This window comes from Triticum urartu, chromosome 5A, assembly GCF_056163025.1.
Source record: "Triticum urartu cultivar PI428250 chromosome 5A, HENAU_Tu73, whole genome shotgun sequence".
NCBI lineage: Eukaryota > Viridiplantae > Streptophyta > Magnoliopsida > Poales > Poaceae > Triticum > Triticum urartu.
Window position 1 is genome coordinate 460,188,895 of NC_141877.1, and position 21,308 is coordinate 460,210,202.

The following is a 21,308-nucleotide window of genomic DNA, read 5'->3' on the forward strand; positions in this document are numbered from 1 at the left end:
TATGCTGATAGGTTGCTCCCTGCCTTTGAATGAATAGCGACGAAGCTTCAGCTGGGCAGCAAAGGTGTTTTCACAAGCCGCGCCCTATGTCCAAATCTTTTCTACTATGGTGCATACCTTTCTGGCAGATTGCACCAGACCACTAGAGGTGTACGGTTACATCGCAGTCCAAGATGACAAGGAATATGGCCGCAATTATCTTTTCAACCGATCCCGAGCTATAAATTCAGTAATCGTGACATATTCAATATTAACTGTGTAGATGTGTTCTAACTTCTAAATACAGTATATGTTGTCATGTGAGGTAAAAGCACACCAGATACCCTAACTTGTATGGAATGTGATGATTTAGTCCCAAACTTGCAAAATGCAACTTCACCATACTCCAACTTGCACCGAATGTGATGATTTGGTCCCCGGCCTATCACAGCGCGGCAAGTGGCAGCCAGGTGGCTGTGCTGGTCGTTGCCCGCACTTTTGCACAAAACACCCTACCGTTTTATCCAAATCAACATGTAGTACATGGCACTTGAATTAATTATGTCTCAACTCGCATCTCTGGTAACCGAAACCGGCAGCGAATTGCCGGAGCTCAACTGAGATACCAAAGTCACTCCTCTCTGATTCCCAACTGCTCCACCTCGCCAATCTCTCATCGCATAACACCCTACCGTTTTATCTAAATCAACCTGTAGTACATGGCACTTGAATTAATTCTGTCTCAACTCGCATCTCTGGTAACCGAAACCGGCAGCGAATCACCGGAGCTCAACTGAGATACCAAAGTCACTCCTCTCTGATTCCCAACTGCTCCACCTTGCCAATCTCTCATCATGGCGACGGCGGCTGCATCCCGGCCCAGCGGCCCTGTCCTTTTGAGCCCTATTCCCAGCTACCACTCCGCCTCCCTCTCCCGCGTCAAGCTCTCCACCGGCGGCTCACCGGTCAAGTCGGCCAGCGTCACGTCTCCCCCCTTCTCCCCCTCAGGCGGCGCTGCCAAGATCCGCCGGTCCTGCATGTGCTTCCCGAGGAACCACCCGGGCTCGTTCCGTTGCAGCCAGCACAAGGAGCGGAGGCCCCGACCGGCAGCACCAAGCCCGCCTCCCAGCCGCCCGTCGGCAGCGGCTGCTCTAGGCGCATGCTAAACGTGCTAGCGTAGCGCATGGGGAGCGGACACTGGGCACGCAGGGCGCTGGCTCCGTACCCCTCGGTGCAGCAACCGCGCCGACGGGTTCCGCGCCGGGGCCAGCCTGCTCTCCGCCATGTCCACGTCCATGGCTGGCGGCCGCCTGCAGTGAAAAACAACAGCGTCGACATGCCATAGCGAAGATACTACTAGTACATACCCCCTCCCGAACATGTGAAACCTCACTTTCCCATTACTATTCGGGCTCGTCTCTCTCGCTCGTGCACACTGGAGATGAAGGACGGGGTTTGAGGCGGCGGCGCGGTTGGATCTCGAGATGGCCGGCGGCTGGATCTCAAGGAGGCAGGCGGCGCGGCGGCTAGATCTCAAGGAGCCAGGCGGCTCGGGCTGAGGAGACGCGGCGCCGGTGATTGAGGGTGGGGCGGCGGCCACGTGCATGGGGCTGGTCCGCTGGTGGATGCGTGAGACAATGAATCAGTATTTCTCTCTTCAGTTTGCCATCGTGTGTTTTGCGCTTTGTGTAGTTTTCCTGCTACTGTACTTTCTGCTGCTGTATGCACGGTTGTGGTGCCTGCTGTTGAGGCATGCTTGATGTGTGGTGCGCGTGCATTGATGCTCAATCAAAAAGATGATGATTCTGACGAACCAAACACATCCCAACTTGCAGGACGGGAGAAATCCCCGATTCTGACGAAGTTTCTGTAAAGTTTCATGGCGGAGCGGCTCACCCCCCCCCCTCCCCCGGCTCTTCAACTTGCGCAAGAAGATGATGGACAGCTGGATAGCTTCTTTGGTCGGTACTGTTTCTTCGCCAGAAAGTAGTCGCCGCGCGCTATGTCTGTCAGTTTGGCTCTTGTCCCCATTGTAGTATTGCGTGCAGTGTTCATTTTTTCTTGATGGACGAGAAACATCGGTGCACTTTTTCAGATGAGCGAATGGAGCGATGAACACACAATACATAATAAGGGCGCGGACAAAGGAAAACTCTGAAATAAATCAGTAGCAAGCTTCCGTTGGAATCCTGCCTTTCACATGATGCCATGTACTGCAGTGTAGTGTAAATAGTTAACCGAATTGGTGTAGTGCAAAGGGGGTTTTGAGACAGAATTAATTCAAGTGCCATGTACCGTGGGTTGATTAGATAAAACGGCAGAGTGTTTTCTGCAAAAGTGCAGGCGATGACCGTTCCAGCCACTTGGCTGCCATTTGTCACGCTGTGATAGGCCGGAGATCAAATCGTCACATCCGGTGCAAGTTGGGGTATGGTGAAGTTGCATTTTACAAGTTTGGGACTAAATCATCACATCTCATGCAAGTTAGGGTACCTGAGGTGCTTTTACCTCTTGTCATGCTGGTATGCTCACTCTGCTACTCAATTAAATTTGAGGTAATAGCACCCGAGGTACCCTAACTTACACAGAATGTGGCAATTTAGTCCCAAACTTGCAAAACTTGACTCCACCATACCCCAACTTGCACCTCATGTGATGATTTAGTCCCAGGCCAATCACAGCTCGACAATTGGCAGCCAGGTGGCTGGACCGGTCAGCGCACACACTTTTGCACAAAACCCCCTGCCGTTTCCTTTTATGGTTTTATCAACCCGCAGTATAGCACACCTGAATGAAATCTGTCATGGTTTGCCATCCAAAAATTAGGCAATGCAAGGGACAAATACCTGCAGCAGACGCCGTCCGTCCATCGCTCTCGCCTCTCCGAACCATGCGGACACCATGGTCAGCTGACTGACACAATCGTCGTCATCGTCTTCACTTGTCACATCAAATCACCGGCCAGATCAGTTGAGTAGAGCGGGGCAGAGCAGCCAGCCGGGCAAGAGCAGCTTTCTCCATCGTCCATCCATGGGCAAGAGATGGAATAGAAGAATAGAAGAACCTCCGCTGCCACTAATCCACCTCAAAACATGTTCTCTGGCTTATTCCATCGCTTGCTCATCAGCCAGCAGTAGGCTACCCCTCGGCTTGCTTTGCTGCTGCTGCAATGCTGGCCCTGGCACGACAACAGAGGACCACACATACCAGCAGGAATCCTGATGCTCCGTGATCAGCAACGGCGAGGCGTAGTAATATTCCAACATGCTCTGCATTGCTGGTGTGTCACGCACAACAGATCCTCGTAGCCTCCCTTCCCTCCCTGCACTTGGACTCGTTGGGTTCAGTCGGCGGCTTCTTCATGTGCGCGCCCATCTCGCCCAGCATCGACATCACCACCGTGCCATCTTCAGTGCCAAGGCGGGTCTCTGGTTCACTTGATCCCCCTACAAGGCTCAGCCCCACGTCCTTCTCAACGCCGTTCTCCTTCATCGCCTCCCTCACTTTCTCCACGTCGTCCCACCTTCCTTCCGCCGCGTAGATGTTCGAGAGGAGCACGTACGGGCCGACCTCCGCCGGCTTCATCTCGATCAGCTTCTTCCCGACAAACTCCCCGAGCTTGGAGCCATTATGCATCTGAGAGGCCGAGACCATGGCACCCCACAACGCGGGGGACGCCTTGCCTTGTAAATTCTGGATGAGGTTCTCCGAGCCTGTGAGCAGCCCGGCACGGTCGAGGAGGTCCATCATGCACCCGAAGTGCTCGGCCTTGGGCTCGATGTCGTAGAGCCTGACCATCCTGTCGAAGCACCACCAGCCCTCGAGCACCAGGCCGCCATAGGCGCAGGAACTCAGGACGCAGACAAAGGTCGTCTCGTTCGGCCTAGGCCCGCTCCTCTCCATCTCCAGGAACAGCTCGAGCGCCTTCTCGCTCTGCTTGTGCAGCCCGTAACCGATGATCATCGAGTTCCAGGACGGAACGCTTCTTTCAGTCATCAAGTCGAAGATCTCCCTCGCCGTCTCCATCAGATTCCGACAGATTTAATTCAAGTGTGCTATACTGCGGGTTGATAAAAGGAAACATCAGGGGGGTTTGTGCAAAAGTGTGTGCGCTGATTGGTCCAGCCATCTAGCTGCCAATTGTCGACCTGTGATTGGCCTGGGACTAAATCATCACATGAGGTGCAAGTTGGGGTACGATGGAGTCAAGTTTTGTAAGTTTGGGACTAAAGCATCACATTCTGTGCAAGTTAGGGTACCTGGGGTGCTATTACCTCATTAAATTTCAGGCTAGCGACTATCTGCCATTGTTGAGCCCCAAAAAAGGCATGCCGATGAAATTCAATTGCCTAGCTGAAGTGGATATTAGAACAAAGGCATTGTCAGGTGATAGAGATGATAAAACACTTGTTGATGGATGCTTCGACCTAATCGAGGGCCGGTCTACTTTCAACATGCTTTCTAGAACAAAAATGGAAGGTGAACATGGGGCCCTTGTTTTTAATCTTATCATATTGCGAGTTTGCAACAAAGTGTAGAGGCGACCATACATATGAACTTTTTGGAAGTGTCTGGAGATGAGTTTGATATAAAGATGTGCCATTTGGAAGAGCTTGTATGCATTCATATATAGACGATGAACAATGCGAGTGCAATAGGTTCGTCTCTTCAGCTGGGAAATATTCACAATATTTTGTAGCAGCTGTGCAGATGGATGACACACTGTTATTTAATTTTATGGAGTGGAGTATGCCAATTTCATTCAAATCAGCACTTAGTGAAGAAAAGGAATATTACTTCGGTAATAGTGCTATGGGAACTTTGAAGAGAACAAAACTTATGCTGGTTGATGTAATTTCTTTTGCAGGCGATTGATGTACTGTACTATTTTGTCATATCTTGCGAACTACTCCCTCCGTCTCATAATATAAGAACATTTTTTACACTAGTAAACGCTCTTATATTATGGGACGGAGGGAGTACTATACATGTTAAATCAACATAGGGGAAACAAGTACCAGAAGACTCGCTACATACCTAAACTTTAATCAAAATTCTTCCAAGAGCTCAGTTTGCAAGTCATTTATTCGAGTTTAACATTTTCTTTTGGTTTTTCTTCAACTTCTTACTTAAGTTTTTTTTTCGAAAAGGAGATTGACCCCCGGCCTCTGCATCCAAGGGATGCATACGGCCTCAACTTCTTACTTAAGCGGTCAACCTATACAGTATTTAAATACTTTAGGTATGAAATAACCTCCCGCAAAAACAAATGTATGTAACAATAAGCCAGATTCGTTTCCCACTAAGAACTGACGTATGAAACCATTTCTGGAATTCTTCGGTCAGCGAAAAATGAAAGTTTTATCTCCAATCCTTGTACCATGCAATTTTTTCAAAGTTGCATTGAACTTACCAACTCCCACTTAATATACTACCTCCGTTTCAATTTACAAGTCTTACGTGTATACCTAGGTTGTCAATTTTATCATCTTAATATAAACTATATAACACAAAAATTATACGGTTTGAAAATAAAACATCTGAAGTTTATATTGGTATATATTTTTTAATATATGACTTGTATTAGGTTGGTCAAATTGACGATCTAGAAGCACACGCACGCCTGTAAACTAAGAGAGAGGTAGTAGTAAAGATATGTAACTTTCTAAAATAAATCTCAGGGTTTCAGAGAATAATGTTTTTTTCTTTTAAAAAAGCTACATGGAGCCCGGGCTCCAAATCATTTTTTCTGTACATAGTAGGTATAAAACCCATTAACAGTCGCGTAAATGGCGATCCATGGAGTGAGCCACGTCATCACACGCGAACTGTTCTGGGAGGCCAATCGGGAATCGGGAGAGAGCGCCTGGCCAATTACGTTACCGTGCATAAGAAGAAAAAAGCGATAGAAAAAATGCCGCTAGATAGCACCTCCCCAGGTAGGAGCAATCGGGGTTCGTCATTGTGATTGGACACAATGCCTTCGTAGGGAAGCAAGCCCTCTTCCTCGATCCTCCCTTCACCACCGGCCGCCGCTACCGCTCCTCCATGGCTCAATCCCTCCTCTTCGTCCGATGGAGGCGACCGACTTTGCTCCATCTCGAGCTTCTCGTTCTCTCCTCTCCCCCGACGAGCAGCGCAGGAGATAGAAGATAAGAGAGGAGGGAAAGGGAGAGGGAGAGAGAGAAGGAAGGAGAGGAGGGAGAAAGAGAGAGGAGAGAGAAGATGGAGGTACGATGGCGGACGGGGTAGGTTCACTGGCCGGCGCCGGCGAGGTCGAGCGTGGTCTCCCGGTCGGTGGTGGCTCGATCCGCTCCTGGATCGGGGGCCTCCCGTCCGCACCGCAGCACCGCCGGCATGGAGGCCCGGGCTCGGGCAGCCACTGCCCTCCTTCTCTCTATTGTTCACTGCTTGCATATTCCTTTCATCTTGTGCTTTATTCTCATATGTGTTTCCCATCTCGCAGGTCATGGGGAAGTGAGTGGGCGGATCATCCTTGTTTGCTAACCCTGCACGTGGTAATCCTCTTCGTTTCATCGAAACTTGTCTTTGTCCGGCATTCAGTTGCGGTTCTTGTCGCCTTATTCAGGTGTAATATGACTGATTTGTTTCTTTTGATTTGGTGACGTTTCTGTGTTCGTCGGTTGCTGCTCACCACTTGTTTGTGTTTATGCATCGCCAGAATATTCGTCTGTTCTAATAGTGTTGCTTTGTTGGTTAGGCATCCTGCTCGTTGGTGATTGGGTTCTCAGGTTAGCTCGTGTTTCTCATCCAGGTATGCCTACGCACAATTTTCACGCCTTTCCCTTCACATGATGATCCTGATGCTGTTCATATTGTTACTAGATCCCACGATTAAATTCCTTTAGTACTATTAGTAGGTGCGCATGATATGAGCTCAAATGATCATGCCCACGATATGAGCTTAAATGATCCTGTCCATGATATGAGCTCAACTGATCCTGCCGCGGATCGTGCTGTTGCACGTGACCGTTCTGTGGCTCGGTGGCGCAACGGAGTCTCAGCGCGAATCGCACTGTTTCAGGGTTCGTGCTTATTTGGTTTCATGATCTGTCTTCCTTGCTTGCTCGCCTGCCTTTACACTATGTTTGACCTTTCTAATTGTCGTTGATTTGTATTCGTTTAGATGCGTTTAGTGCCGGGCATGCTACTTCCTCTGTCCCAGCAAACACGCTGTTTGTAGGTGCGTGTACCACACTTTGACACAACCAGGCTTCGCCTTCCACAATTTAAGAACGATCTTAACATGAGTGGCACAGTAGGTGGCGGTTACTTCCCGGTTGTCTCAGCTGCTTATAGCAGCGTTAGGCGTCAACAGCGAATGTGAAAGAGAAAGTTCCGTAAATGGGTTTCTTCAGGTGTGTTTTCATTTCCTTGTTTTTGTGCCCGCTTAAAAAATATAGAATACCTTAGTCAAACTGCAGTGAATAAAAGCTTTCTGTTGATTTGAAGGATGCCCATACCCAACTACATTGACATCTCGATCTTTGTTCTGTCCAGAATACACTGAATTCTTAAAAGGTATAGAAACAATTCAGACTAAAACATGTTAAATGATCTGTGTGCACCTCTGGTGTCTCGTCTTTGCAGCCACACATAGGAAGAGATCATATCACGATGCACTTAAATACCGTTGCCAATTCTATGGTGCCGTGTTTTGGTTCCAGGAGAGATGCAAGGCTGAATCCTCTGAGATTGAGCGCCGTATCCTATACAGCTTGTGCTGTAAGGGTGGTAAGGTCAAAATACCAGCTTTTAAACCCCCCCTCCTCTCCTATCAGAGCTTCTTAGATTCAATGGTGACTCACAGTGCAAGCACTTCTTGGATAGAATAAGGCAGTATAATTCTCTTTTCACTTTTACTTCCATGGGAGCCGATATCGACAAACACATTAACCGGGGGGGTGGTCCTTATGTTTTTAAAATCCATGGTCTGGTATATCATCGTATAGGATCACTATTGCCCAACAGAGGTGCTACTCCAAAATTTGCTGAATTGTATATTCATGACACGCATAATGAGGTGAGCAATAGAATTAAGGTTGTGATGTCTGAAGATGGTGAAAAAGAGAGTGGTATGGATAGAGCGATAGCTGATGGTCTAATGGAAATGCTTAATGAATTCAACCCTCTTGTGCAGACAGCAGGTCGGCTTCCTCTCGCCGCTCTGAACTGCAGGACTCGCTGGATGGATGTGAATGTGAGCAACCAAACTATCAGGTGAGAATAGCTTCGTGTGGCTCTTTATTTTTTGAGCTGGTCAAGTGATTCTAGAAGACTCATATTCTGTTTCATTACTTTTTTATCTGCGATGTCTGGACTTTCTTTGAGGCTCATATTCTTTTTTTATTGTTCACAAGATAGGTTAGATTTTTGTGGCATATCACTATGAGGAAGCCGGCAACCTGGATTGCTAATTACCTCTGCAGGGTGCCCCATTTTTTGATGTCATGATTATCCGCGTTCGAGAACCGGTGGATCATTTTGTAACTTATGCAGGTTATGTGCACATTGAGAGTTTCTTCTGCTCGAGGCAGCCGTCGTCCACATGCTCCTCCTAAAGTTCCTCCTTGTCACCACGAGTGGATGCCGGTGAGGCCAGCCTTCCCGGACTGGTATGGTATAATACCCATATTTCTCTGTAGGTGCATTCGGTTTTTGTCTTGAAGAACCAAGAACAATCCTGTTTTGATAAGGGTGGCAATTTTACAAGCTTTGGTTCTAACAGTAATCTGCCTGGTTTCAGCTATCTTCTCATGCTGCTGCAACAACTTCATAAATTGTGACTTGAGACACCTCTCTGCGGATTACCATCAATACTTACAAGAAAATGAGGTGAAAGTGAGTACAGTTGAAAGCTACCCTATGAATAATGGAAGTAACCGCCACCTACTGTGCCACTCATGTTAAGATCGTTCTTAAATTGTGGAAGGCGAAGCCTGGTTGTGTCAAAGTGTGGTACACGCACCTACAAACAGCGTGTTTGCAGGGACAGAGGAAGTAGCATTCCCGACACTAAACGCATCTAAACGAATACAAATCAACGACAATCAGAAAGGTCAAACATAGTGTAAAGGCAGGCGAGCAAGCAAGGAAGACAGATCATGAAACCAAATAAGCACGAACCCTGAAACAGTGCGATTCGCGCTGAGACTCCGTTGCGCCTCCGAGCCACAGAACGGTCACGTGCAGCAGCACGATCCGCGGCAGGATCAGTTGAGCTCATATCATGGACAGGATCATTTAAGCTCATATCGTGGGCATGATCATTTGAGCTCATATCGTGCGCACCTACTAATAGTACTAAAGGAATTTAATCGTGGGATCCAGTAACAATATGAACAGCATCAGGATCATCATGTGAAGGGAAAGGCGTGAAAATTGTGCGTAGGCATACCTGGATGAGAAACACGAGCTAACCCGAGAACCCAATCACCAACGAGCAGGATGCCTAACCAACAAAGCAACACTATTAGAACAGACGAATATTCTGGCGATGCATAAACACAAACAAGTGGTGAGCAGCAACCGACAAACACAGAAACGTCACCAAATCAAAAGAAACAAATCAGTCATATTACACCTGAATAAGGCGACAAGAACCGCAACTGAATGCCGGACAAAGACGAGTTTCAATGAAACGAAGAGGATTACCACGTGCAGGGTTAGCAAACAAGGATGATCCGCCCACTCACTTCCCCATGATCTGCGAGATGGGAAACACATATGAGAATAAAGCACATGTGAATAATGGAGGATGCACCAGCAGGTCAATTAACTCCTCATCCTGCAAATCATGCCTGATCTTAGCTGAACTAAATCTTTGTGATATTAGCGACCACTTCCGTATTTCAAGACAAATCAACACCCAACCACCATCCACGGGTAAAATGTTGCATATTTTCTTTTTTCTTTTGAGGAAGAATGTGGTATAATTTCAGTTGGTCCTGTATATAATTACACATGTTACACAATTTTTGCTCGCTTTGGTACCAATTACCATGGATAGTTTGTCCAAAAAGTTTGGATATGCGGGAGCTTTGTGCCCATTCGCAGAAACATTTTGAACACTCACACAGTTGGTTTTACAAATCAAAATAATTGTAATTTTGAAATTATGTGGGGAGCATGGAACCTGAATCCCTTAAGGCCTTCCCATCTCATGTTTGGAAGAAGTTACGGTATTGATTGGTTAGGGTTTTTTTGCAGCAATGTGAAGCAAAATTTTCAGAGATTCAAGCATGCGAGTAAGTGTTGCCTATCCCTGTGATGTTCTCTACTAACTTGTCGACATTAATGATCTTCCCATTTAGTTTGTGCTTGCGTATACTACATACCATGATGTATTCCAAGGACAATGTTTGGATGTTTGGTAGACGAATTTTCAGTTTTAATTCAGCATGGGCACTGGGACCGGGGATCAAGTAGAGAGGTGATAGAAGAAGAAATTTATTCAAATGATGATTATTAACATTCTCGTATGCATTTTTAGTACCTTATGTAGGACATTTCAACTGTCATTATTAACTTTAGCTTAACATAGATTGTTTGTGTCCTCCAGTGAAGTAACTTTTAGATTGATGTATTAGTACTTACAATTATATTTGCTTCATTGCAGTGCTTGGTTTGAGAAGCTTCACAAGCAGAGAGTTGCTGAATTGAAAAGGGAGGCGGCTCGGCGCCGCCGACTCCCCACTGGCCATCGAGCATGGGCACCGTCATGATACTTCTGTTATGCGACTATTCTCTGGGGGCATGGTATATGGCCAAGCTGATTATAGAGAAGGGATACACGGGTGCCCAGGTCATGAATGTCATCTTTGCGGTGCTTACCCACTCTGTAAGTTAGTGACCTCCATGCCTATCTGTAGTGTCATATTTTTAAAAGAGAAGGGATACACCGGAGACGAGCTGATTATAGAGAATGTGATTTAAAAGAACCATGCCAGAGGTTTTCTAGGGGCTGCTATTTTTTGTTGCTATCGGTAGTGTTATATTTTTAACCATTGTTGTTTGTCTGTGCTGTTAGAACGTTGCAGTATGATTGTGCATACAATAACGCTTAAGAGCACCCTCGTCATGTCCGATAGCTATATTTACCTGTGGCCAAATCACTTTTGTTGTATATAATCAAGGCTCAACCTAAGTCTAAGGATGTATGTAAGCTAGATAAGTGCGCGCATCACCGCTCAGGAGGCGTGTCATTGGCACGCCCCAACCACTAGTAGATTGTAATGGTGGAGCAAGGCCGGCTGGGCTGATCGTGGCGGCGGTAGAAACTAGGCGAACCCCGAAAAGAGGGTACGATGGACCGGCGATTCAATCCATTCAAGGGGCCAGGGGGTGTGGTGGCTACAGTTTCGACAGCAGAGACCGGACGGTGGATATGGCGAGCGACCTGGGTTTCAGGAGTCTCTTTGGGTTCATGGCCTGGCCGATCTTGAACACAGCCCACGCCGTGCCTAGGGCGTGGCCGGCTGCATCGAGCCCTTCATTCGTCGCAGCAGCGGCTTTCTCTCCGTACCTGAACAGAAGAAGCACCGTATGAGGGAAAATGCTCCGAATCCTGGTCCAAGACCAAGAGAGAGTAGGAACAAGGATGTACGGCAGAACAACACATACTTGTGAGACACATATATCATGTGTCTGTGTGGTATATTGATCTTGTTTCATGGTATGCTTAAGTTTGGCATCATTTTCATGGTTCACACCACGCAAATATTAACATAGGTCACATTCTCTTTCAAGAAAAAAGATGACATACCAAATCCATCAAGCGAAGCAAGAACAATCTCTCCAGGCAATAGGTTGAAAAACTTCTTGCCAGCTTCTGAGTTAGCTAATGAACCTGTAAAATAGCCAGTAACCTTCACGACTCCAGACAGTATTCCAGCAGCCACTTTCTCAGACATTTTTGTCACCTTCTTAACCCTGCTAGAAACGACATGTACTGATTCTTTATGGCTGACAGTAACAGAAATATTTGACTGAAATTATCTGTGTCCAAATTGTGTAATTAAGCCCAAAGGATTACTTGACTAATTTGCATAGATTATGCTTGCCAATCATAGAGTTTCTTTTTAATACAACCTGAATAACATCGAATGCAAATGAGATGCCCAAGATGGCACATTGTATCACGATCTAAAGTTGTACTACTAGAGTTGCGTCATTTAATTTGGATCGAAGGGAGTACTAATCTACTCTGACTACGAGGGTGCTTGGATCCAAGAGACTTATCTTAGTCTGACTAAAAATAGTCTCTTTAAGAGGCTAAAGTTTTAAGCACCCCTAACTAAGAGGGGCTAAAACTAGTATTGAGACTAATTTTTTTTAGTCATGGATACTCCTACTAAAATGTGGATTAGCCATCTCTCTCCTTATTTAACTCTTTTCCTTTAACACAGGCGAGTTCTGGATTGGAGAGTTTCGAGGATAATAAATGCTTATTAACTTGATTTTAGTCTCTTTAGTATTTGGATCCAAGTATGGATGAGGATAGCAAGTTTTAGTCCCATTACTTTTAGTCATGAGACTAAAATGTATCCAAACACCCTCTACGAACTGTGATGTGCCCAAAACCTGAAACATTTACTCATTATATGCATCACAGATCTTACTGGATAAGCTTGCATGGCTCCAAATTAAGAACACATTTGATATGAACAAGTGAGAAGCAAAGTAATACATTTTGATCCGTTTGAGCATCTCCGGGCTGACCTCGGTCTCAGCATCACCGGGCTGGATCCTCTTCCTGAGCACCTCGTTCCCCCACCGGAGCCTCTCCACCGTCATCTCGCCGCACCACAGTATCCCCTTGGCCAGGTTGTCGGCGCCCATCGCGATCGCCTTCGCCACGGTGCCACCGTACTCCTTGACGTTCGGCGCCACGGTCGTCCAGTACGCGGCCGCCTCCACCTCGCCGCGCACCCTGTGGGCGAGCCCCTCGCTGCCGGCAACAGAATGGGCCGAGAACCTGGTGTAGGTGGCGAGGACGCCGTCGAGGCGCGGGTCGGGGTTGGAGAGCGTGAGGCCGTAGTGGAGCGGGTCGTCGGGGGAGGCGGGGACGGCGAGGGAGAAGGAGTAGTGGCGGGGGTCGAGCTTGACGGCGGCGACGTCGCGGGCGAGCGGCCACTGGATGGGGCCGAGCCGCGCGATGGCGGCGAGGGACGTGTCGCCGGCGCGGATGCGGAGCAGATAGAGGTCGCCGGCGGCGAGCGGGAGGCTGCGTCGGCGATCGATGAGGTGGAGCTGCGCGCCGGGGAGGCGGAGGAGCACGTCCTCCGAGGGCGCCGGCGCGCCGGGCAAAGACGGGATCTCGACCCGTGGTTCAGCCGCACCATCCCGTACGGCGCTCCGCCCGTGGTTCTCAGCAACGGCGACCGTTCGTGCGCTCGGCGCCGGCGAAGGGTCCTTGGGGCCCATGACGGCGGGGCTCCTCGAGGCGGCAGGCCAGCGATGCCGCTCCTTCTGCTGGTGGACGAAGTGGGGATCGAGTTGTGTCGTGAGTGCGAAGTATGACTTTGGCAGACAGCTCTAACGGCCCACCGTGACGGAACCGGATCCTCTAACACAGACAAAGAAAATCACGATACTACAGTTAGCCTAGTGTAAAATGAGGAATGAAAGCTAGAAACTGTTAGTATTAGGTAGTTAGCGGGTTGTTTACTGTTGGTATTCACTATAGATATAAATAATTTAAAATTAATTTTATTTCATCATCAATTTATTTGTATGTAATTATTATAAATGTACATAGTAGATCATCAATTTTGAAATTAATTTAAGTCATTTTAGCCTTAATCATATGAATAAAAATGAGAAAAGTTAGGGCATCGTAGCTTCTCTAACTTTTCTTTTCAATATTAGAGGATCCAGTTCCCACCCCTACCTCCTTTTGACTCGCCTCTATTATTGGTTTCGGTGTTGCTGATCTGTCAAACACATCAGATTGTAGTCTTTTTTTTTAGCATAACATCAGATTGTAGTCGATTCGGCCTTTCTAGTCTCGTACAGGGCGTAGCCAATGTGCACGAGTACTAGCTTTTTTGTTTTTCGTTTACGGAGCTGGGCTATATGGGTTTTTCTTCATCTATTTTTTACCCAGCTGAATAAGAGAAAGAGGATATGATCGAATGATGCGAATAGTTGCTAGCTGTTTGCATTCTTCCTTAGAATGCTATTGTCACATGTTTTCATTTTTGAATCATGTTATTGTCATTTGTTGACCGTCGCTTCCAGGGGTCAGCTCTTTGTAGCGACTTTCTTTTCTTTTTTTTCCGCATGATTAATTGTTTTTTTATTTTTGTTTTTTTATTTCACTAAATGTAGTAGGGCAAAGTTTAATATGCTCCCTCTTACTGCTCATGCAGTAGAACATTATTCTGCTCTTCTCCCTTTTCCTAATTTCGTGTATTCATTTTCTTTAGCTTAATATTCATTTGTTACCATAGTTTGAAAAATTGATTTTTTTAGGGATTTCACTACTTTTTCATTGTTCTCTTCCATTTTTCCATTTTCTATATTTTTTGTTTCCCATTTTCGTCTTTCTTTTTATTCCTCATTTTTATTTAATATTTTTTGTTTTTTCATTATATTGATATCAAAGCCCACGCCTCCTTTTCGGTAGAAATGCTTTTTCCATGAGTTTTTCAGTCAACAAATTTGTGTGACCTAAGTTTTTAAGTCTGGTCACAACTACAAATTTTTCAAATTGGGTGGTAATTGCAATCCATCAAGTAGGTTGGAAGTGTTAGTTTTTAGATGGAGTCGCAACCTCGAGGTTTCCAAAAACTGATCGCAGACAACCGTTTTTCAAATGTGGACGCAACTGCAGGCTTTTAAGTCGGGGTTGTAAATGCAAGTTTTCAAGACTAGTCGCAACTGCAAGTTTTCAAGTTAGGTCGCGACTGAATGATTTCAAGCTGGGTTGCAACTATAAGCTTTCATGTTGGGTTGCAACTACAAGGTTTTAGATGTAGTCGCAATTGCAAGTATTCAAACTCGGGTCGCAACTTCAAGTTTTCAAAGTCAGGTTGCAACAACAAGTTTTCAAAATCGGGTCTCAACCGCAAGTATTCAAGGTCGGGTGGCAACCGCATGTTTTCAAGGTCGAGTCGCAACCGCAAGTTTTCAAGGTCGGGTCGTAACTGCACATTTTCAAGGTCGGGTCGCAACTGCAAGTTTTCAAGGTCGGGTCGCAACTGCAAGTATTTAAAGTCGGGTCGCAAGTGCACGCTTTCAAAGTCGGGTTGCAACTGCAAGTTTTCATGGCCGGGCTGTAACTTCAAGCTTTCAAGGTCGCGTTGCAACTGAAAGTACTCAAAGTCGGGTCGCAACTGTAAGTTTTCAAAGTCGGGGCGCAACTGCAAGTTTTAATAGTCGAGTCGCAACTGTAAGTTCTCAAAGCGGGTCGCAACTGCAAGTTTTCATAGTCGAGTCACGGCTGCTACTTTTCAAAGTCGGACCGCAACTGCAAGTTTTCATGACCGGGTCGTAATTGTAAGTTTTCAAGATTGGATCACAACTGTAAGTATTTGAAGTCAGGTCGCAACTGCCAGTCTTCTAAATGCGTCTTCTTTTTCATGTGATGACAAGCCCAACTAGATAATATTTTTATGTGTACATAGCTAATGAAAATCTATCCCAACACAGCAACAAAAGGAGACTGCCAGCCGAGGCAAAGAAGTAGCAATCAATTCCATACAGACAAACTGCAAACTCCATCATTTTTAAAACAATTTGATGGATTTTTAATACATAAATAAATAATGCATGGGACAAAAGCAGGATAGATCCTATGCTAGACATCATGCTGGTGCTTAACTAAGTAAAAACTGAAAATCAACGAAGAAAACACTATTTTTTTAAGACAGCGAAGAAAACACTCACAAACTGTGTTATGAAAACTAAAATAAGTTGTACAGGCTAGCCCACTAAGACGTATGTGCTTCTCTTATGGACTCGTATTTATGCTCTAGCACGAGCTACAGAGAAACAAAAGGCCAAGCCCCGAAAAACAACATGACGCGTGCAAATCATGGGGAGAAGAAAAAAGTCTAGCCAATATATATGATGATGTCATGTGAATGAGACCATAGATAAATCTCAGCTAGCTGAGTTCCAGGTGCTCCCTATTGGTTTACTTAATGGATAATGGCGTTGAATCCATGTGCACATTAAAAAAAATCATGATTCAGTTGATTTATTTGTTGTGGGCGAGTATATATGGTAACGAATTTAACGCGTTTTAATAAAAGAAGGTGACTTGCCTACAGTGAGGTGTACACACATTAAATTTGGCATAGTACTTGATACCTTATCCGCACCCTCTCCTGTCTCCTGATGCTCTTATCCCCCTTGTCTATTTTCAATGCATTAAGGCTGGTATGCCATTGGTTTAAACTAACTTGTTTTCCCGTGATAAATTGATTTTAGGTGTACTTGCAGGACTAGCGCAGATGATACTATTGTCGAGGGTGTGAAAACAGGTATTCTCGCTAAGCTAGGGTTGGAGGGGCACACAGAATACTGATGCTATTTTGCAGCGGTTGATGGGAACAAGTATTCTTTCTTACACATGTTAATATTATCTATCTGTACACTGTTTAAAATAAAACTCTCATTGGCTTGTATATTTTCTTGCTCATGACAGATGGCCGTTGCGTGAACCACGCCTCGTTGAACATAGAGCTGATCCTAAAAAGAAAGAAAAGAAAAATAAAAAATAAAAAATAAAAAAACGAAACAAAGAAAAATCAGCCTGTATTTTTTTTTGAGGGGTAGAAAAATCAGTCCGTAGCTTCCTAAAACCGGAAAAAGGACCAAGTTGGGCCGGGCCAAGTGATGTCAAAAAGAAAAGCGGAAGATTACTGGGCTGTAGTACCAACGCCGCCTAATGGGCATGAACACATTTCCGACTCCTGTCCCGGCTTATTGATTCGATTCCCCAATCGAATCGCCGCCCCCCTCAAACCCTATCTTAGCTTCTGCCGCCGGCGACGTCGATCGCCGTTGATCATCTCACGCCTTCTTCTTCTTCCTGGTGGCAAGATGTTGGGCGAGACCCAGCTGCCCGTGACGGCGCTGATCGGTCGGAAGCGGCGCTGGGACAAGGACGACGCCGCCGCCAGCTACGAAGAAGGTTCCCGTCTCCTTCCTCCACTCCACCCCCTTTCTCTTTTCTAGTTACCTTCTTCTGTTCACCATGGATTTCTTGATTGTTGTACAGCCAGCGATGGTACCCCGAAGGAGCAAGCCCCTATGGAGATCGCGGCCAGCCCAACAACCCGCGACGAGGAGAAGCAGGAGGACGAGGATATGGGTCTTCCGGCCTGCAAGATGGGTGAGCAACCCCTTACGGAAATTGGAAGTTCGATCGTCTCGATTGTGGAGGAGAAGGAAGTGACCGAGGAGCTTGAGATTCCAATGTGGGACAGCGATGATGATGATGGTGAGTTTATGCTCAAGGCAAAGGCAGAGCTCGAGGAGCTTCGCATTGCCTGTGTCAAAAGCATCACCGAATTGGATCCTAAGTCGAAACTCTTGGTCCCTACCCGCTTCTGCAGCTTCAATATAGCCGGCTTCGACCTCGATAAAGAGTGTGAGTATGCTTGCAATTGTTTCGTTAGCAGTCTGGGTATTGATTGATTGATTGATTGAACATGCAGAGACTGATGAGTGTAGATTTCGCTTCGGCCTCTTCCCTTGGTGTATCTATATGAACAATAAACTAGGCATCTTTTGTTGGCTGGTTCTGACTTGTGTCTCTTGCCTTTGATTTACAGCTAAGTTTGGCCTTGGGCCGCCGCTTGATAGCAATATAACTCCTGAGTTGGAGAAGTACATGGTGACGTCAGCCGTCAACGTCATTTCCGTCAAAGTAATTGAATCTGACCGGGGTTATCCAATCAGCATATATGGTACTGTTCTTGCAAGGGATAGGATTGACTACAGATGTATCTACCTGTTCAGACGTGGAAGGGAAGACCCCCAGATGATCAGCTCCAAGGTGTGCACTAGTCCATCCCTTTGCTTCGTTAGCTTTTACTTACTCGTATATACTAACCAAATCCTAATATTTTTATCCTCTTGATAATAATTCTATTGTGTATACAAGGTGTGTATGCTGAACTTCACCATAATATTATATTATATAATCGCTGGTGCCCTAGTAAGTAGTTTCACAGGTCTGGTATCTGAGCCGAACTTTTTAGACTCAATACAAACTGAAATGCAAGCAGCTCCATTCTTCAATATGGTCTGCTAAAATTTGCTAGGTTTATGCCATGTACTCTTCGGCATTTCTTCTATATGTACTTGTTTCCCTATCAGAACAGGTCCTGCTCTGCAATGTTAACTGGAAAATGTCTCTTGTCATTCGTGGTTGCAATTACCAGTATTCAGAAGCTTAGCGTCATACTCCCTCCGTCCGGAAATACTTCTCCTAAAAATGGATAAAATGAATGTATCTATAACTAAAATAAGTCTAGATACAACCATTCCTAGGACAAGTATTTGCGGGTGGAGGGAGTGCCAGATACACGAATTTTAGTAAAAATAGTTTGCGAGTTACCGAGTTAACATTTTGACTGAAAACATTGATAGCTGTTGCAGCTTACTGTTGGTTCACGTTGTAGCTATCTGAGCTTACTGTTTGTTCACGATGTAGCTATCTGAGCTTACTGTTATGTTATGATGTAGCTATCGTAGCATATTGTTTTCTCATGATGTAGCTATCTTAGCGTACTGTTCTGTTGTGACCTCCGCTATTATTTGTCAATATAGTTCCCTAGCAACTTGATTGTTATTGTCATACACTACTATTTCATCAAGTGTTGTGCCTTTTCATATACATCTATCTATCAGATTTCTCCATTTAGTTCTGGTCACTTGTTCAAAACTTGTTGCCTTTTAACTTCATGTGAGGTTTGGTTGCTTATTTTGTACACTGTGGTCTGATTACTTGTTTAACATGCCAGGTTGTAAAAAGTGCCTTTTTTAATGCTGACATGTTTGTTCCGCAAAAAAAATAAGTGTTACCTTCTGTTTAACATGCAAGCCACAAATGCATGGGTATTGGTAGCAATTTGTATCAGAGGTGATGGATGCTCTGCAGGCTAGTTATACAAGATAATTTTTAAAATTGGTTTCAGTTTATGTGACTAGTCAGTTTGGTTTGGTTAGCATGTCCAGCTACACAGCTTGCTCTACTTACTACGCAGAAACATATTTTGACATTTCCTAAATTACTGTGCAGGATGATATGCTAACATTGACAGGTCCACGACGGGCATTAGTTCCGCTGGATAATATTTACTTTGAGTTCAATCTGAGGGTGAAGGGTGATGCCGGCGACGAAGATTTTAGCAAAGGTGTAATACAGCTCCATGTCGTTCCCTATGACAATGAACCAATCACAAGGGTGCTTAGTAGTTGGCTGAGCAGAGTGGAGTTGGTGCTCGCACCTGTTGATGGTCCAGTGGCAGCTAGCCTTGAAGTCAAGATTTTGAAAGGAGCACCACCTTTGACTGGCAAAATATGTGCTGGGACTAGTGAAAATCCTGAGACTCAGATGATTGTGTATGATAGTAGAGATATGAAGAGCGGTTCCTCTGTTGTGTTAAGTCGCAACTTGGTAGCTGTCCCTGACCCGGATGAAGAAGACGATGAAATTATTGTCCATGTTCGCTTCCTTAATGATGGCGATGATGTCGATGACGAGGATGCAGGCACCTTGGTCAGCGTAGCATACCCTGCTGAAGAGCAAGTCTGCAGTCACGGCGCCTGGGAGCTGCAAGTGAACGTTGCCTGGACTGCCATCCTGTCCAAGCCGAGGGCAAAATATATCATGAGAAGAGGGAGGAGTACGCCCAGAGCTTTTACTTGCCCTCAGTGTGAGCCTCTCTTCTGATTGGTCTCTAAGTAACTTGTTCAGAATTTCTGTTCCCGTCCTTGTACATGTAAGAAGCATGCACGACATCAGTCCTGAGTCTGGGTAGGCGCCTTCATCATAGGAGGCATCCACACCTGCGTCCCTTGACTAGGGGAACACAACTCTGAGATTGTCGAGGGCCGCGGGCGAGCCAGCCCCGAGCCATTTCCAGGCAAGCTCACATAACGCCATGTCCGTCGTCACCAAGGCCCATCCATGCACTGATGAAACGCTAACATGACCACTGCCACCGAGCACCATACCCATGAGTAGAGCACTAGCACATCTCGGGCCAAGCCTGACCTCTCCTACCCGAAGCACAACCTTCGGTCCGCCCCGGGCCTTGACCTGGCCGCCCGAGCACGAACCCTGGCTTTGAACCTGTCGTCGGCATACATCCAAGAAAAAAAGGTCACCACCGGCACCCCTTGGTGCCGCTTGAAGAACCACAACAGCCACGTCGCTGCAACACATCAAGGCACGCCTTGCTTCCCTGCCCCAACCAAGACCCCAGCAGCACGGCACCGCCCGTGAAGAGCGAGCCCAGGCAGCCAGCCAGCGCCACCTAGGCACGCGCCACCATTCGGCCACGACAGTCGCTGTGGCCAGGTGCACACCACCTGGCGTGTTGTCCTCGACCCGCGCCGCGAGAAGCCACCGCCGCTCAGGTCTGGCTCGCCGCCGCAGTCGCCACCGCATGCCCCACCACCAATAGCTCCGCCTAAAGCCTGGCAGAAGCACCGGCGCCCACCATGGCGATAAAGGGGCCGCGTCGCGCCGCGCCAACCCCCGACCACCATGGGAATGAGAAGGCCCCGCCACTGCCGGCTCTGGTTGGGCTTTGCCCGGTCAAGCCTCGGGGCGGCAGCAGGAGATGTGGGATAAGGTGGGAAGAGGGCTGGCGGCGGCGGATTTGCCCCCACCCCACTCCCTCCCGCGTGGAGGGAGAAAGGGGACCTTCTTCAATGTTGTTTTCTCACAAAAAAACCTTGCAAAAAAAAAAGCAGCAGGTGCACTCATACCAAAAGCAACACATATTGTTTTGGCTCTAAATCTTAAAACTGCCATGAAATCTGCAACTTAAATACTTTTCAACTAGAACACTACCTGCAATTTCTACTATAAATGACGCTAGGCTACCCGCCATTCTGAGGCAACCGCGTGTGCCAAGCCTGTTGGACCGCACGAGTCTTTTACTATCGCTTTGTTTTGACCACTGGCGCTTGGTCGGGCGTTAGTTCATTTTTACATTCATAGCTAATTCAAGAGTGGATGACGGGTGGGGCTTATTAGCCATGGGGCTGACAAAACTACTGGTTTCATTTCGAGTTTGCGTACGTAAGAAGTTTTACCGGAGTGAGATACACAGAAACGT

General features: G+C 46.5%; 4 protein-coding genes, 1 long non-coding RNA gene and 2 pseudogenes across 23 annotated transcripts; 4 read left to right on the top strand and 3 right to left on the bottom strand.

The window, feature by feature from the left end:
- Positions 1-2: 2 nt before the first annotated feature.
- LOC147971921 (uncharacterized) lies at positions 3-4,854 on the top strand (annotated as a pseudogene).
- On the top strand, positions 834-1,298 carry LOC125556239 (uncharacterized; annotated as a pseudogene).
- On the bottom strand, positions 3,084-4,005 carry LOC147971922 (pentatricopeptide repeat-containing protein At3g26782, mitochondrial-like). Its single transcript, XM_087522411.1, has 2 exons — positions 3,273-4,005; positions 3,084-3,157 (listed from the first exon to the last, which is right to left on the bottom strand). The coding sequence occupies exons 1-2, from the start codon at positions 4,003-4,005 to the stop codon at positions 3,084-3,086; spliced, it is 807 nt and encodes a 268-aa protein (XP_087378537.1).
- Positions 4,855-5,974: 1,120 nt separating the features above from the next.
- Positions 5,975-10,943, top strand: LOC125509746 (uncharacterized). 17 transcript variants are annotated; one of them, XR_015604914.1, is made up of 10 exons: positions 5,975-6,497; positions 6,701-6,754; positions 6,858-7,025; positions 7,127-7,358; positions 8,141-8,220; positions 8,361-8,615; positions 8,747-8,878; positions 9,757-9,769; positions 10,210-10,247; positions 10,619-10,943. XR_015604914.1 is itself a non-coding variant. In XM_087526440.1 (10 exons), the coding sequence occupies exons 4-7, from the start codon at positions 6,872-6,874 to the stop codon at positions 8,784-8,786; spliced, it is 390 nt and encodes a 129-aa protein (XP_087382566.1). In that variant the 5' UTR covers positions 5,975-6,227; positions 6,446-6,497; positions 6,701-6,754; positions 6,858-6,871; the 3' UTR covers positions 8,787-8,878; positions 9,757-9,769; positions 10,210-10,247; positions 10,619-10,943. The 17 variants fall into 17 exon arrangements, 7 of the variants coding, with proteins under 7 accessions (XP_087382566.1, XP_087382567.1, XP_087382563.1 ...); XR_015604915.1 differs by having other exon boundaries at positions 8,365-8,615; XR_015604918.1 differs by having other exon boundaries at positions 8,500-8,615.
- On the bottom strand, positions 8,903-9,742 carry LOC147971923 (uncharacterized). Its single transcript, XR_015604921.1, has 3 exons — positions 9,655-9,742; positions 9,398-9,451; positions 8,903-9,294 (listed from the first exon to the last, which is right to left on the bottom strand). It is a non-coding gene; the product is annotated as an uncharacterized LOC147971923 (long non-coding RNA).
- Positions 10,944-11,205: 262 nt separating the features above from the next.
- Positions 11,206-13,718, bottom strand: LOC125509745 (senescence/dehydration-associated protein At4g35985, chloroplastic-like). Of its 3 annotated transcripts, none has more exons than XM_087526432.1 (3): positions 12,689-13,713; positions 11,765-11,934; positions 11,206-11,524 (listed from the first exon to the last, which is right to left on the bottom strand). In XM_087526432.1, exons 1-3 carry the CDS (start codon positions 13,423-13,425, stop codon positions 11,463-11,465), a joined length of 969 nt encoding a protein of 322 aa, XP_087382558.1. In that variant the 5' UTR covers positions 13,426-13,713; the 3' UTR covers positions 11,206-11,462. The 3 variants fall into 3 exon arrangements, with proteins under 3 accessions (XP_087382558.1, XP_048530723.2, XP_087382559.1); XM_048674766.2 differs by having other exon boundaries at positions 11,765-11,931; positions 12,689-13,675; XM_087526433.1 differs by lacking the exon at positions 11,206-11,524 and having other exon boundaries at positions 11,813-11,931; positions 12,721-13,718.
- A 3,124-nt stretch (positions 13,719-16,842) lies between these two features.
- LOC125509744 (uncharacterized) lies at positions 16,843-20,025 on the top strand. Its single transcript, XM_048674765.2, has 4 exons — positions 16,843-17,143; positions 17,231-17,602; positions 17,787-18,010; positions 19,259-20,025. Exons 1-4 carry the CDS (start codon positions 16,846-16,848, stop codon positions 19,910-19,912), a joined length of 1,548 nt encoding a protein of 515 aa, XP_048530722.2. The 5' UTR covers positions 16,843-16,845; the 3' UTR covers positions 19,913-20,025.
- The last annotated feature ends 1,283 nt before the right edge of the window (positions 20,026-21,308 follow it).